Source organism: Choristoneura fumiferana, chromosome 19 (assembly GCF_025370935.1).
Source record: "Choristoneura fumiferana chromosome 19, NRCan_CFum_1, whole genome shotgun sequence".
Taxonomy (NCBI): Eukaryota; Metazoa; Arthropoda; class Insecta; order Lepidoptera; family Tortricidae; genus Choristoneura; species Choristoneura fumiferana.
The window spans coordinates 11902379-11917902 of record NC_133490.1 but is presented as its reverse complement, the minus strand read 5'-3'; the positions used below and the strand labels follow the sequence as shown (position 1 = coordinate 11917902).

The 15524-nt window shown below is 41.4% G+C and overlaps 1 protein-coding gene across 1 annotated transcript in view; it reads left to right on the top strand.

The window, feature by feature from the left end:
• The first annotated feature begins 4459 nt into the window (after positions 1 to 4459).
• LOC141438632 (uncharacterized) overlaps positions 4460 to 15524 on the top strand; it is a 28127-nt gene continuing 17062 nt past the window's right edge. The window contains exons 1-15 of the mRNA XM_074102496.1: positions 4460 to 4501; positions 4895 to 5053; positions 5521 to 5731; positions 6005 to 6114; positions 7635 to 7749; positions 8333 to 8410; positions 8547 to 8668; positions 8906 to 9001; positions 9461 to 9610; positions 10069 to 10270; positions 10650 to 10735; positions 11517 to 11631; positions 12079 to 12156; positions 13025 to 13146; positions 13510 to 13605. Coding sequence (XP_073958597.1) covers positions 4460 to 4501; positions 4895 to 5053; positions 5521 to 5731; positions 6005 to 6114; positions 7635 to 7749; positions 8333 to 8410; positions 8547 to 8668; positions 8906 to 9001; positions 9461 to 9610; positions 10069 to 10270; positions 10650 to 10735; positions 11517 to 11631; positions 12079 to 12156; positions 13025 to 13146; positions 13510 to 13605 — 1782 coding nt within the window. The remainder of the gene's footprint in view (positions 4502 to 4894; positions 5054 to 5520; positions 5732 to 6004; positions 6115 to 7634; positions 7750 to 8332; positions 8411 to 8546; positions 8669 to 8905; positions 9002 to 9460; positions 9611 to 10068; positions 10271 to 10649; positions 10736 to 11516; positions 11632 to 12078; positions 12157 to 13024; positions 13147 to 13509; positions 13606 to 15524) is intronic.

Genomic DNA, 15524 nt, shown 5'->3' with positions numbered 1-15524 from the left:
CTCTTTTCTTTTTTTTCTTTTCTATTTTTTCTCTTGGCTCTTATGGTAGGGTAGAATAGATTAATCCACGTTAATGGACAGTTTCTACCCCATTAATCGTTTATTCGATCAATCGTTTAACGACCGGTATCAGTCGATAAGCATCGATTGGCTATTGATCGAGCGGTATCCTTCAGTCAGCAGAACCTACAACACCAATCGATCGTAGATTCCTTTTACAGTTGAGGTGAATGATAATATCTTTATACTTTGGTACCCTTGTTTATACAAAAGTTCAGAAAAGTTCAAATACGACGTGTCAGTAACAAAATTAGTAAGTAAAGTGTAAACGTATTTTTGACCTGGACCGTACAGTCACTAGCACCAATATCAGAAACAAAAAAGCGTGCATAAACATCTGATACGACCTTCTATTTCTAGGGCGGGAAGGACAGCGTTAGATATTTTTGCATGCTCCGCTGTGGCAAATAATAATGCAGGGGTTATACTCGTGCTACAGAGACGTAACACATTTAATTTCACCAGCTAACAGCACCTTCGATCCACGAGCCCCACTGCCGCAGCGCGCTGTCAGCAGCCGCCGAGGAGCTGAAGTCCTCAGCCAGGCTCCTGAGTGACGCGTGCAGGCCGCTGCTGGAGCACCCTGACGGACGGAGCCGGGCGGAGGACGTCGCCCGGCAGAGCGCTGACCTGCACAAGGCGCTCGAGAGATTGGAGAATGCTTACAGCGACCTGGATGGTGAGAAAGCTTTTGTAATAATAACTAGATTTACCCGCGGCTTCGCACGCGTATAATCATTAGATACAGCAGTTGACTTGAAATTCCGGGATATTACAAAATTCCCGTGGGAATTCCCGAAACTTACATCGTGTTTTTCATTGACGTTGCATTAAAAACAACCATCCCAAATTTCATGACTCTAAGCTCAACAGTTATTATTTCGAGATTATATCCCTATCCCGTAGAAATGTCGGGATAAAAAGTAGCCTATGTGTTATTCCAGATGTCCAGCTATCTACATACCAAATTTTCATCTAAATCCGTCCATCCGTTTTAGCGTGAACAAACACACAGACACACACACAAACTTTCACATTTATAATATAGGTAGTATTGCTCGCTAAATCCTGCCGTGAAGCAGCAGTGCTTGCACTGTTGTGTTTCGGCGTGGAGAGTAAGACAGCCGGTGAAATTACTGGCACTTGAGGTATCCCATCTTAGGCCTCTAGGTTGGCAACGCATCTGCAATACCCCTGGTGTTGCAGATGTTTATGGGCGGTGGTGATCTCTTACCATCAGGAGAACCACTTGCTCGTTTTCCATCCAGTCAAAAAAAAGTAGGAATGAAACCATTTATGTCGGGTAACATGGCTCATACAAGAAACATCTTACAGACTAACATAGTAATACATACGCTCACAGTAGACTCCTCGCTCGAATCACTGGTTCAGTAACAGCCTATTCTGCGTTAAAAGACGATGCGAAACGCTTTTTACGAATGACTGGAATATTACTTATGATTCAGGTGAATCGGACGGGAACGCAAGCCAAGCGGACCGGGAGCGCCGGCGCCTCAAATTTGTGACCTCGCTCTCACGCGCACAAGACGCGCTGGACAGCTGCGACAAGATACTGAAGGATGACGTAAGTTTCTTAACGGCTTTTGTAAGTACCTAAAGAAAGAAAAAAAAAAGCAGTGACACACATAAGTCAAAACAAGAATATATAGAAAGAAATATGCCTGTTGAAAAAAATGCTGAATGAAAAATGCTGGGACCGCGTGGGAACAACGGCCCAAGCCCTCTCATTCTGAGAGGAGGCCTGTGCCCTGCAGTATGATGATGAAAAAAAAATGCGTATGTCAGGAAATGGTCCCAAATCAGCAATCTGCCGGTCTTGCGAACGGCGCTGGTCTCCTTTGGGAAAATCTGGTCATCATACATTGAAATGAAAAACCCAAGTTGCTACACTTTTGACGAAATGATCGTCGTCAGTTGAGGATACCTTATTTTGAACTTTTATGACGGGTTTCTGAGGAAATTAGTCTTGAATAAACGTCCATTATTTTTAAACAGCCCCTATTATGCGTCCCGCTGCTGGGGAATGCTTTTTATTTTTATATTTGTTGGTATTAAAATTAATAATGAACAGTGTCCTGTTTATGTGTTCCACAGGGCAATTCCAGCATCAAAGTATGGTGGATCGGCAGGCTGGTACAAGTTGGCAGAGCTAAACGCTGCCATAGCTTCGCTTGTAGCTGCCACCAGAGGTTTGTTTAAACTTTAAATCCTTTGGTTAGACTTGAGAACATCATGATTACACGGATACAGTAAAAGCCGTGTAGTCGTAGTGGTTTGAGCTATGGGCTCTCGAGCCGAGGCTTGAAGGTTCGAGACGGAACTCGCACCTCTGAACTTTTGGGAATTTATGTGCGAATTTACATTAGAAATTTCCGGTGCAGGGGAACCTTTTGAGGAAATCTGCACACCTCTGAAGAAATTCAATTGTCTGTTATTGGGCCTCCTGATGGTAAGAGATCACCACCGCCCATAAACATCTGCAACACCAGGGGTATTGCAGACACGTTGCCAACCTAGAGGCCTAAGATGGTATACCTCAAGTGCCAGTAATTTCACCGGCTGTCTTACTCTCCACGCCGAAACACAACAGCAGCCTTCACGGCAGGATTAGCGAGCAAGATGGTGGTAGCAATCTGGGCGGACCTTGCACAAGGTCCTACCACCTGCTGTATGAAGTTACCAATCCGCACTGGGCCCGCGTGGGAACGAAGGCCCAATCCCTCTCATTCTGACAGGAGGCCTATGTCCTGCAGTGGGACGTGTACGCAGAGATAGTTCGCGTCGTGCTACCAGTTTTTCCAAGTTGTTTAATTGAATTTTTTTTTAAGATGGCGAGAATCCAGATTATACTGCCGCCGACGAAGCATTGGCCATCATTGAAAAGTCGCTGCCTGATTTTGTCACGGGTGAATAGCTTAGTTTATATATATTTGTATTTGAGTTGTAATATGATACGACACGACGATTTCTCTTTAACCTGCTGTAAGGAAAAATCGAAGGGAGACGAGGCAGAGGAAGACCAAGATTGACCTATTTTCGCCAGGTGAAGGATAAAGTGGGTGACGTGTTGTATCAAGAAGTCAAATAGCTGGCCGTAAACTGTGCGCAGTGGCGGTTACTTCATCGACAAGAACGTAGCTCTTAAATTTACATACATACATACATGAAATCACGCCTCTTTCCCAACGGGGTAGCAGAGACTACATCCTTCCACTTGCTACGATTCTGGCCTACAACTCGCGCTTCCTCTAAATTTAAGAAGAGAATGATGCAGTCCGATCGCTTTGATAAGACAGCTCTTAGGCATCTTGTGTCAAACGAGAAGTTTTTGTCAGTATTCTGGATAATGGTCGGTTGTGACCATTTCCGTACCTCACCCAACCTCACCTACCTCAAATTCCCTATCTACCTCAAATTTCGCCAGATCGAGCTTCTTCCAAAAAATCTAACACTACACGTCCGGAAGTCATCTTTTTCGACGCTTAAACATCACGGCCATCTTAAATTGTTCTTCTAGGACTGTCTTGTTGATAACTGATTGACATGTAAATTTTGTGCCAAAAATTACACTTAAAATTATTTTTGTTTTTATTCTCTGCTTGACGTATCTACGTGAACTAATTTGACAGAAAGCAAGTCCTACAGCCAGCAGCTGGCACCGCAGCAAAGAATGGAGTTCCTGCTGGAAGTGCAGGCTCTCTGCGACGCTGCGCGTGAGCTGGCTAACACGAGGCATGGAGAGGTGAGGACATAGCTTTAGCTTGCGCAGTTTAAAAAAAAACTCAGGTCTCACGCATGCTCCTATGGTGGCTGTGGAAGAAGGTCGTTAGGTATTGTGGCGTATTCAAATGATAAACTGCTTGAAATTAAAATACATACATACATACATAAAATCACGCCTCTTTCCCAACGGCAGAGACTACATCCTTCCACTTGCTACGATTCTGGCATACAACTCTCGCTTCCTCTACATTCATCAATCTTTTCATGCATGCACGTCGGTTTAGAGTACTCCTGACCCGACCTTTCTTCAGAACGTCCCGATTTGATCGTGTACATTCGTCTTAGGCCTCCTCTCCCAACGTTCCCATTCACGCTCGTCTTATAGATCTGCTTAGTCAATCTGTTTTCATTCATTCTCTCAACATGCCCAAACCATCCAAGCATCCCTTTCTCAATCCGTGTGACTATACCTTCATATAAAATTAAAAGATCGGACTTAAAATAACTACTCTGGCTATGGTCTTTAACTCTTGAATATACGAGTATTATGAGAAAGTTAACCAGAAAGGCTTTACTTACTTTGATTAATCTTTGCCATATCAGGAGGCGAGCACCTCAGTAGCAGACTTTGCAAGGGCGTCTGGCAAACTGACTTATGTGCTGGACAAGCACGCGCAAATGGACAAAAGAACATCAAGTAAGTTTCAAAACATCGCTATATTACCTACTCTTGATATTACTGACCCGTTACGTGTTGGCCCCTCTCTCAGAGATTTGCTTTAAAATTTCCCCATATCTTTATTTTCTAGTTAGGGACTACTTTAGTTCTCAAAGACACGAGACGGGTTTAAGTTTATAAAAATAATAAAATACATTGGATGCGATTGAAATTGCGAGTAGGATGCAATGGAAGTAAATTATCTTTTGTCAGTTAGTCCGTCTTTCTGCTCCGAAATAAAAATTACCTAAAGGTACAATAAAGTAGAAAAAATGAAGTGCAGACCGTGCTCGTCTTAACAACAATGTAATCACGCTTTATTTCTCATACTAAGTATGCTGTTAATATACTTCAATATTGATATTCTTGCAGATTATAGACCATGCCAAGTCATCGTGTGAGAAGACCTCAGAGGTTCTGGCTCATGTGTACGGGTTAGCGGCGGAGTTGCAAGGCCAGGACGCAGATGAACTGGACGCCAAAGGCTCACGCGTTGCCGAAGCGGCGCAGGAGTTGCTTACTACGGCACAGGTACGTGGCTCTAGACAGGGGTAAGCAATATAAGCGGGATGGTATCTAACAGATAGTTTGGAGCTTTTTATACTTGTTTCCCATAACCCTCCGAAATGTGGGTAGCAAGATGTCAAAACTCTTTCTGTGTTGCTCCTGGGACTGAAAACTGACATTGAAAGTTATTAAATCAGGTCTTCTTTGCGAAGGTTCATATCAATGAACTATGAACACTTAGGTACTTTGCTCACCTGCGACCTTACGATAAAAAGTGTGTTTTTGCAGCTCTTCTACTTTCACACGATAAAAACAACGCATAAGCGTTCTATGGTAGGGATAGTTGGGTTTACGTGGTTCGTGTGTGTTCTTACAGTGTGGAGGTGGAGGAGCTGCATGAGCACACATTTGTTGCATAGACGTATCTATCAGAAGACCGCGGGTGTGCAAAGTAATTGCTTATAGTCCACTGACATTGTCTTTGTTCACAGCTAACAGCACCTACGATTCATACATCTCCTTGTAAGAACGCTCTTCTGGACTCAGCCCAAGCCCTGTCTTCAGCCCTGGAGAACGTGGCTCGGGTCTGGTCTGATGCCTGCCACCCTGACCACCTGGCTCAGGGACAGGTGTTGGATCAACACAAGAAGGCAGCTGATGAGGAAATAGAGAAGTTAATAGCTGCATTGAAGAATCTGCCAGGTAAGTCCTAATTATTGCTGAGAACAATGATTTAGACGCGATTTGTTTTGGCCGCTGTTTCCGGTGAGAACTCAGCTGGTAATTTTTTTAAATAACGACAGTAGGAAGTGACACAATGTCTCTGTGTACCTGTTTACTATTGTAGTACAATAAAGAGTCATTGTAGTGTGTTTGACTATTCTGAAAACAGCAGCTGGTTTGGAATATTGTTTAAATTGAACCTCCAACTTTTTAAACCGAAAACAAAATATTTCAATGGTGTCTTTTAAACAGTGTACGAGGTCCCTAAAGAAGATCCTGTCAAGGCAAAGAAGAGAGTGCAGTTCGCTACGTCACTTTCTAACACACGAGACGCAGTAGAGAAAGCTGCGATGGAGATAAAGGTATGTTGGCTATTAGAAGACGTGATTAGATATTGAATCGAAAATTCCGATGAAAAATCAGTGAAGGGGAACTATCTTAGAAGTAAGAACACTGTGTCCTCAATTTTTGCTAAAGAGCCTTAGGAGTTGTGATGGACTATATTATTACTAGCGTTTACCCGCGGCTTCGCACGCGTAAATCATTAGATGCAACAGTTGAATTGAAATTCCGGAATTTTATTAAAATCTCATGGGAATTCCCTAAAATTCATCTTGGTTTTCATTGACGTTAAATTTAAACACCCATGCCACATTTCATGACTAAACCCAGCGGTTGTTATTTCGAGATTTTATCCTTATCCCGTGGGAATATCGTGATAGGTGGTACATGGAGCCAAAATAAACCTGTCTTCCTTTCTTTCTTTATAAAAAGTAGCCTATGGGTTATTCCAGATGTCCATATATCTACATACCAAATTTCATGACTCTAAGTCCAGCGGTTATTAGTTCGAGATTTTATCCCCACCCCGTGGATAGATCGGGATAAAATGTAGCTTATATGTTATTCTAGACGTCCAGCTACCTACATATCAAATTTCATGACTCTAAGCCCAGCGGTTGTTATTTAGAGATTTTACCCCTATCCCGTGGGAATATCGGGATAGAAAATATCCTATGTTCTAATCTAGCTTATAAACTAACTTTTTCCAAATTTCATCCAAATCCGTCGAGCCGTTTCAGCGTGAAGAAGTAACAAACATACTCACTCACTACTCATTCATTCTGGTCAGGGCTTGTGAGAGTCGGTCATTTGAAAATCATTCATGAGACCGAAGGCAACATGAAGAGGCCTTTGGTATCATATAATATAAAAGTGGAATGGGTGCAGCTGCGGAGTTCTATCCCCTAATACACCATGAGTTGCTATGGGACAGTCCTCTATAGTTGCCAAACTATTGCCAGGCAGGAAGCGACATGGAGTGGGCTCTAGGGTTGGGATAATATGGACATGATTACTGGGCTATAGAGTGAGGTAACAGACACCCAATACCCACCCAGGATTTAAACGCAATGAAAATTAAAGTAAAGGCTGACCAGAATCATAAAAAACCTCGCCATTATTGCGGGAAACCAATAGAACTAATTTTTGCACCGGTAACACTAAATTCAAATGTTATCTGTCTATTGCTGTCAAAGTTTAACGTTGTTTGCGCGTGGTATTTTAAAGTGTTATTTTGTGTTTTTGTGCGTTAAAATGCCGAAGATTACGCATAGCATTGGAAGGAAATAAAAAAAAAAGTCTGAGGGATTAGAAAATATTCCTTTATATAACATCACCGACCGAACATCAATATGACTGTTAGGTATCGTATAGTAAGTGTTAAGAATGTTGCCATATAAAACGTAGAAATGCTGCCCTCGCGTCAGGTTTTTTATATTCCTGGTCAGCCTTTAAATTTTAACAATTTATGTTGTCCTTAAGTCCCGGATGTATTAATAATTACTGTTTAAAACAATATAAATTAATTCCTTTATTTTAGACGCCACCTACAAGACAACTGTCAACAGCAGAAATAGCGAGTGTAAAGCGCTCTCTAGCGGATAAGCTTGCTACTCTTAACGCGGCTATTGCTTCCTTGATGGCTGCCACACAAGGTGAGTTTTTGATGGTTTTATAAAAGAATGTTTATCGCCAACAACAAATATCACAACGGGTGCTCTTATTGTAGCTGCTGCTGTAAAAATTTGACAATAATGATGTCAGTTTCGTCTTGTGCTGGGCGTGAGTGAGGTCTCAAAACGCCCGAAAAATTCAGAGGTTTGAGAAGCGATAGGTCTAAGCATTGAACTACTAGAGCTTGTAGTCTACCACGGCCTTTATTAATATTAAAAGTTTATTGAAGAATAAACTTCGTTCTAAAACACGCATCGATGTTGGTGCAAAGAGTGTCAGATTGAAGTGGGACTGGGCCGGCCACGTCAGCCGAATGCATCCACTGCGGTGGGCTAAAAATGGCACTGAGTGGGTGCCACAGGACGGGTGGCGACGGTGGGGAAGGCCTGGGCGGAGATGGCGGGACGAGCTGGACGTATTTCTCGACGACTAGCCTCAGACTGCTTTGGCTCGGGAGAAATGGAAGAAATGGGCGGAGGTCTTTGCCCAGCAATGGGATATCAGTCCAGGCTAGATAATAGTAATAATAACTAGCAAATCATTTTTTTTTGTTTTGTTATCCAGACCCATCGAACCCGAATTTCGAAGCGGCCGAGTCGTCGTCAGCGGTCATACAGCAGCTGATTCCGCAGCTTGTGCAAGGTTATTTTTTTTTTGAATATTTTTACGTACATTATATATTAGCTTTGATTGTAACTATGTACTATGTATGTGTATGTAATATAAACTTTACTCGTAAGTTACTTTAAATAATTCAGTGCGATGATTATTTCTGCAGATACGAAGGCGTTAAGTGGAAGTACGGATGAGAAAGGACGCGCTGAACTACTGGACGAGTTGCGAGCTCTGTGCGCAGGCGCAGTGGCGCTCAGCAGCGGCGCTGGGGACGGCGATGCTACGGTAAGCGTAAGCAACTATGTCGCAGGACACCAATGGTGTGCCGTAACAGTTTGATTCAAATCGGGGTTGTCTACGTTTCTTACGTAGCTAACGTCAGCCATGTCATGTCATATCATTTCAAGTCACGTCACGTCCTGCCACGTCACGTTACGTCATATCATATTATCAAATCACGTCATATCATATCATAAAGCAAGTGTTAACAAAAAAATATCAACAAATATGTTTTGTTTGTAGAAAACGAACAAAGCCTTAGCACAGTACGCGAATGCTGCGGGCAAGCTGACTTTCGTCTACACTCCTCAGACTCACGCGCAGGAAAACAACGAAAAAGTAAGTTACGCTTATTATAAGTTCATCGTGCACACTTTTATTTTTTAAAAGTTAATTATGCGTATTTCTATTTCTTATAAGTTAATTATGCATACTTCTATTTCTTATAAGTTAATTATGTATAGGTAATTCTATTAAAGTCTTTCTAAATATTCAGCGAGATCAGTTTTTTGATAATAGCTCTTAAGATTTATTTTACTGTTACTGCTGCCGAAGCTGTGATGGTCTAGTGTTTTGACCTATGGGCTCTCAAGCAGAGGCACGCTGGGTTCAAACCCGGGCTCGTATCACTAAAGAGGTTTTTTTAAACTGAAAAACTCGTTAAGAATTTATGAAAAAACCAATAGAAGTAGAAGCATTTTTTTTAATTTATATTCAGCTATGCCCGTGTCTGACTTGGACATATTTTGGTTTTTGTCGACTTCAATGAGGTCTTTAACAACCCTTATGATTTGACAGGTATTAGACAAAACGCAAGCGGTGGGCGACAAGTCTTCCGAGCTGTTAGCCGTGGTGCAGCAGCTGAAGAAGCCAGGAAGCGGCGAGGAGCTGGAAGGACCAAGATTGAGGGCGCAGCAGGCTGCGCAAGCATTCATTGCCACCGCTCAGGTTAGAATCAAGTTTTAATTAGTGGCAATTTAGGATGATTCAAAGCCAGAGTAATTAGGCTATTACTGATATTGTAGTAATAGCAACATCTTCATCTGTATATACCAGGGGAGATAGAGGAAAAAAGTGCAAAACTTTAAGCAAAATCTAAAAATGAATAAATAAGTCTAGTAGTCTATAACTCTGTTAAGTAACTTAAACTTCAGCAGTCAGGACTCGTTCAAAGTCATGTCCAGCTCAAAAATACGCTAGATTTTAAACTTTGACTCGCTTCATATTTGTAATTTATGGTTTGATTGGCAAAAGAAAAAATATGTGTCGGATAGAATAAATAGATATATTTTTACCCAGAAAGCTGGGCCATAAGGTCACCATCCTTTTGACATGAGCAAACTCTTGATAACTTTAGCTTCCACCTTATCTTCACACTTGACCCATCACCACTTCACCTTCCATAGCTGACGACACCAACTCTCCACGCAACGCAATGCCGCATGGCGTTGCATCAGGCAGCGTCTGAACTATCCCGCGCCGTGGACGAGCTGGGCAACGCGTGCGGCCCACAGCTGGGCCAGTCTGGGCTGCAGCGCATTGCCCAGCAGAGGAAGGAATTCGACAAGGCTGTCGAGGAGCTGATGAGGACTATGAAGGATCTTGAAGGTAAACTGAAAAATAAATCACGCAGGAATCAGGTAGCCATGAACTCGCCCAAAGAATTGTTGATAATTTTAAAGTAAGTTTTTTGTTTCTTGCATTACCTTAGGTAACATCTGGGATATAGAGAACAGAGAAAAAAAAGCAATCAGATCCACTTACAATAGTGGTTGAAGAGTGGCTGAAGTAGAAAGTTTTTTTCTTAGCCTTTTTTGAGGATGCCATCGTATTCCCATTGAGATGATACTTTTCCCAATGGAATTTAAAACCAATGCACTATGAGTATTTACTCATACAGATTTCTGTAGAGAACATGTTCTAAACGTTCAGGGCTTTGGAGGCAAAATACCAATGAAGCAAAATTTTATGATTTATTCTATAACAGGTGATTATCAAGTGGAAGAGAAACGGCGACTGAAGTTTATGGCCACGCAGAAAGTCCTGGATGAAGCTGCTAGGGAGATGGATAAGGTTGGTTACAGATACTTTGTATTTACACGCGTGTTGTTATTATTTTTTATTATTATGAGAGAGTGGATCTGTTGTGAAATGAAAGAAAGAAAAAAATTCTTCGTGATGGAGTTCGAAGAACGGATAAGAATAGAAAATAAAAAATAGTTGTGCATATCACGAAATGGTCCCAAATCAGCAAACTGCTGGTCTTGTGAACGCCACTGGTCTTCTTTTGGGACAAATTATCACCATAGCCTATGTAGTTAGTGTGTACTTAGCCTTTACTTACCTGTTGCTTCTGTTGCGTGAACCATAAGATTTGACAGTTGAATTTAAATTTTGGTACCTATTTACTTTAAATAAAACAAAACAGGACTGTAAAAACTAGTAGGAAATTAACCTCTTTTAGGATGTGTAAGCCGTGGTGGCCTAGTGGTTTGACCTATCGCCTCTCAAGCAGAGGGTCGTGGGTTCAAACCCCGGCTCGCACCTCTGAGTTATTCGAAATTTATGTGCGGAATTACATTTAATATTTACCACGAGCTTTGCGGTGAAGGAAAAACAGCGTGAGGAAATTTTCACAAACCACAAGCAAGTCAATGGTGCGTGTGAAGTTCCCAATCCGCACTGGGCCCGCGTGGGAACTATGGCCCAAGCCCTCTTGTTCTGTGAGGAGCCCTGTGCCCAGCAGTGGGACGTATATAGGCTGGGATGGATGGATGGATGGAGGATGTATTCAATTTGTAATCTAATGCTTTTGTTTTCCATAAGCTGAGTTACGTTTTATTTTTTCTTACAGCCCACAAAAAGCGTGCCTCTCACTCCGCAACAAGTCAAAGCTTTGCAATCGTCTCTCTCTAACGAATTGGCGGCTCTCAACGCCGCTATTGCTGCTCTAACGTCCTCCACCAGAGGTAAGCACCCTAGTCCTACAAATAAGTACCTATGGCCCATTATGGTCTCTTTCTTTTGGCCTTGGCTTGTTTTTAAACCCCGACGCGAAAGTGAGTTTCTTTGCGTGGTTTTTAGCTATGTTTGATAATAAACCAGTGTGGTGTCGGGTTAGAATTACGCAACTCCATTTCTTGTATGGATTCCGTGGATGTCGTAAGCGGCGTCTGAGGATATAGGTTAAGGTATACCGTATGCGACAGGCTAGCAACCTGTCACTATTGTACCGTTTTTGTCAAACTTAAAACCTAAAATTGATAAAAGTGGCCCCGAAGCCGTAACGTTTCGTGTGCTCTGCCTACCCCATTTGGTAATACAGGCGTGATGTGTTTGTGTATGTATGTGTGTGTGTTGATAATAAAACATATATACCTAGAAATAAAAATTGTTTGTTTTCTTCCTGTTTCCAGACCCGACGAACGTGAATCATGAAGTGGCAGAATCATCAGCAGCTGTTATACGGGAGCTGGTCCCTCAAATTGTGCAAGGTGATTTTTATGTCTTAGACGTTGTTATGTATGTGGATTCTTTCAGTTATCGAAGGTATAGTAGAAATAAAATAAAAAATAGCTCATTGAAATAACGACTTTATCATTTACAATAGAGAGTTCATTTTAAATAAAACTTTACTGGCAGATAATGTTTTTCAAAACTGAATGCGTCGTAGACAAGCAGCCTCATGGAAAAGTATTATCTGCGAACGTGTATTTATTTTAAAGTGCACTTTCTGCTCTAGACAATAAAGTCGTTATTTCAATGAACTATTATATTTTATATTTCCGTTAATTTTAAACTGAGTATTATGCGGTTGAGGGCACAATAGAATACAATAGCTTTGTTCGAAAGGTGGGCTGTTAATGAGATCGGGACATTTCAAATAATTCCTACTATACTTTTGAAGTGGTGCTACTGGCATAGACCTCTCAGAATGAAAGGTTAGATCGTAGTTCCCACACGAGCCCAGTGTGAATTAGGAACTTCAGACACGCCATTGAACTGATTAGCAGGTTTGTGCAGGTTTCCCCGCGATGGTTAGCTCGTGGTACATTTTAAGTGTAATTTCGCACATGAATTTAAAAAAAACTCAAACATTGAAGCCCGGGTGGGAACCTACGTACCTCAGCTTGAGAGGCCATAGGTCAAACCACTAGGCCACCACGGCTTCTAATCGTATAATGCCCCGGAAGGCAGTTTTATGGGGGCGCCAAATCCTTGAGACAAGAAATGAAAAAGAAAAGAAGAAAAATGCTACTCGCTGGGAGTTTTAACAGTTCTTCTCAAGCAATGAAGGGCGCTACCATCAAGCCTGAATGATTTATTCAGTTCTCAGATTTTATCATCAGCTAATATTTTCAGACGCCAAAACCTTCAGCGGTAGCGTGGACCAGAAGAGTCAAGCTGCGCTACTGGACGAATTAAGAACGCTTTGCGCTGCTGCTAAGACGCTTACTGCCGGATATAGCGACGGCAATGCTACTGTAAGTGTTGTTAAGGTTCCTTAACCGAAGAATGAAACGGGACACCTATATACTCTAGAGGCCTTTACTGTCTAACACACTTGTAATCACAATTGTTTTCACCACTTCTTTCTGTCACACGGCGTAAGACGAGGGTAGAGAGAGTTGGTGAATGTGACCGTGAACTTTGGCGCGTTAGCCAATCCGGCCTTTGGTCATCCTAGAAGGCTAAGGGGCTGTTTTACCACCCATTGATTAATTTTATTTGACGGATAAATGTCATGCCGTCTCCGTCTATTCAAAGAAAACAAAAAGAGACAATGAATGGTGAAACAAGGGGTCAATTCCAGTAGAAAGAAAATTAACGTTATTGTTTTGTCGCAGAAATTAAACGAAGCAGTCGATCAGTATGCGAAGGCAGCGGGCAGATTGTCTTTCATCTGCACTCCTCAGAATCAAGTGCCGGAGAAGCAGCGTAAAGTAAGTTCTTTATGGTCTACTGATAGAGTTTCGAGGCTTAAAGACTCAAACCCTTAAGACTCCAGAGTCTTAAAGGCTGGACTATATTTGAGAATTAAATTGGATTATTTTATACGTGTGGATGCAAGAAACCGTCTTTGCGGGCTTTGAGTCGTTGAGTCTCGAGTCTTTAGGGTTCGAGTCTTTAAGCCTCGAAATGAGCGTTTTTCACAACACTATCTACTGAGTATACAAATGCTGGACAAATAACTTATTCATTCTGCAATTGTCTCTGTCAAGAGCAGCATAGGTTTAAAGTAAGTTATGAAGTAACACTACTAATTAGCCATTTGGGACTGGCTGTTAGAAAGAGTAGTTAGGGCTTTATAATTACACGAGATATCATGTATTTTTTCAAATATCACGTCTCCCTAGTGGGAGTCCTGCTAACGCTTCGTCTTCCGATTCGTGGGCGCCACTCGTAGACCTTTCTCCAATACCTGTTCTTCCAGCGATGTGGCCTGCCCATTGCCAATTCATCTTGCATATTCTTTGAGCTCAATGACTTTAGTTCTTTGGCGAATTTCCGTATTCCGGATTCAAAGTCAATGTCAAAATATCTTTATTCAATTTGAATATTATAATTTTTCTTAATGTCAAAAAATCTACCACCGGTTCGGAAAAACCTCTGTTGAGAAGAATCCGGCAAGAAACTCAACGAGGTATATATATTTTTAAACAGATTTACAATATTATTAAATGCTATACATCACAAGTATTTAACACAACTTTATTTTTAACACAGTAGGTTCGCTATTTGAAGGGATCGCCAATGCGGATCGGAATTATTTCCAAACATCCCTGTCCATGATATAATCATTAACTTTATAATACACCTTAGATATTAATGACTTCTTGACAATAGATCTGAATTTTGTACCGTTTCATTTGTAATATTTTTTGGAATTTTATTATAAAAACGTATGCAATTTTCCAGAAACGACTTTTTTGGTTTTAGCCTGTCTGTAAGATGGAACTTTACTCTTCCTGTGTTTCTAGTAGCTTTTGGCTTATCGACGTTAGTGGGAAAATCACATATGTTCTTCCTAACATACATGATTATTTCAAAAACGTAAAGCGACGGCAGGGTTAGGATATCTGTTTCCTTAAAAAAAGATCTTAAAGATTCACGCGTCTTCAAATTATAAATTGCTCTAATTGTTCTCTTTTGTAAGATAAAAATTGACTCAATGTCTGCAGCAGATCCCCATAAAATAAGGCCGTACGAAATAATGCTATTAAAGTAAGAATACAACCGTGTCCATCGAAAGAAACTCCGAGCATAGCCTTTCTCATAGCTCGTTGCGTGACTCTCAGCCTCTCTGAAAATTATCGACTCAGAAAAGACTAATTTATTGAATCAGGCGTTACTTTGCGGAGGTCCATATCAATGAACTAAATAATTTCCTTGCTCACCCGCGACCTTACGATAGCTAAGCTTTTGCAAAATATGCGTGTTCATGCAGTTCCTCCACCTCCACACTGTAAGAACACACACAAATCACACAAACCCATCTATCACCACCACCACACTACACTGACGCGTTTCGAACTCAACCAGAGCTCATCTTCAGAGTGACACAACCGTACACCATGCTACCAGTTGTTAGACTAACGAACCACAACCACCGTTTTAATTTGTCACTATAACTCCCCAAGTACCCACATACGTTTTATGAAACAAAACAAAACTACCCACAAATTATTAGTAAATTTTTTAACCGTCCTTCAAAACTACCTTGATTTTTATTTATTTACTGTCAAGTTTTTATTAACTACCATTGCTGAAGCTTACCTATCGTAAGGTCGCGGGTGAGCAAGGAAATTATTTTAGTTCAGAAAAGACTAAAAAAGTTGACGTACAACTGCAATTTGACAAT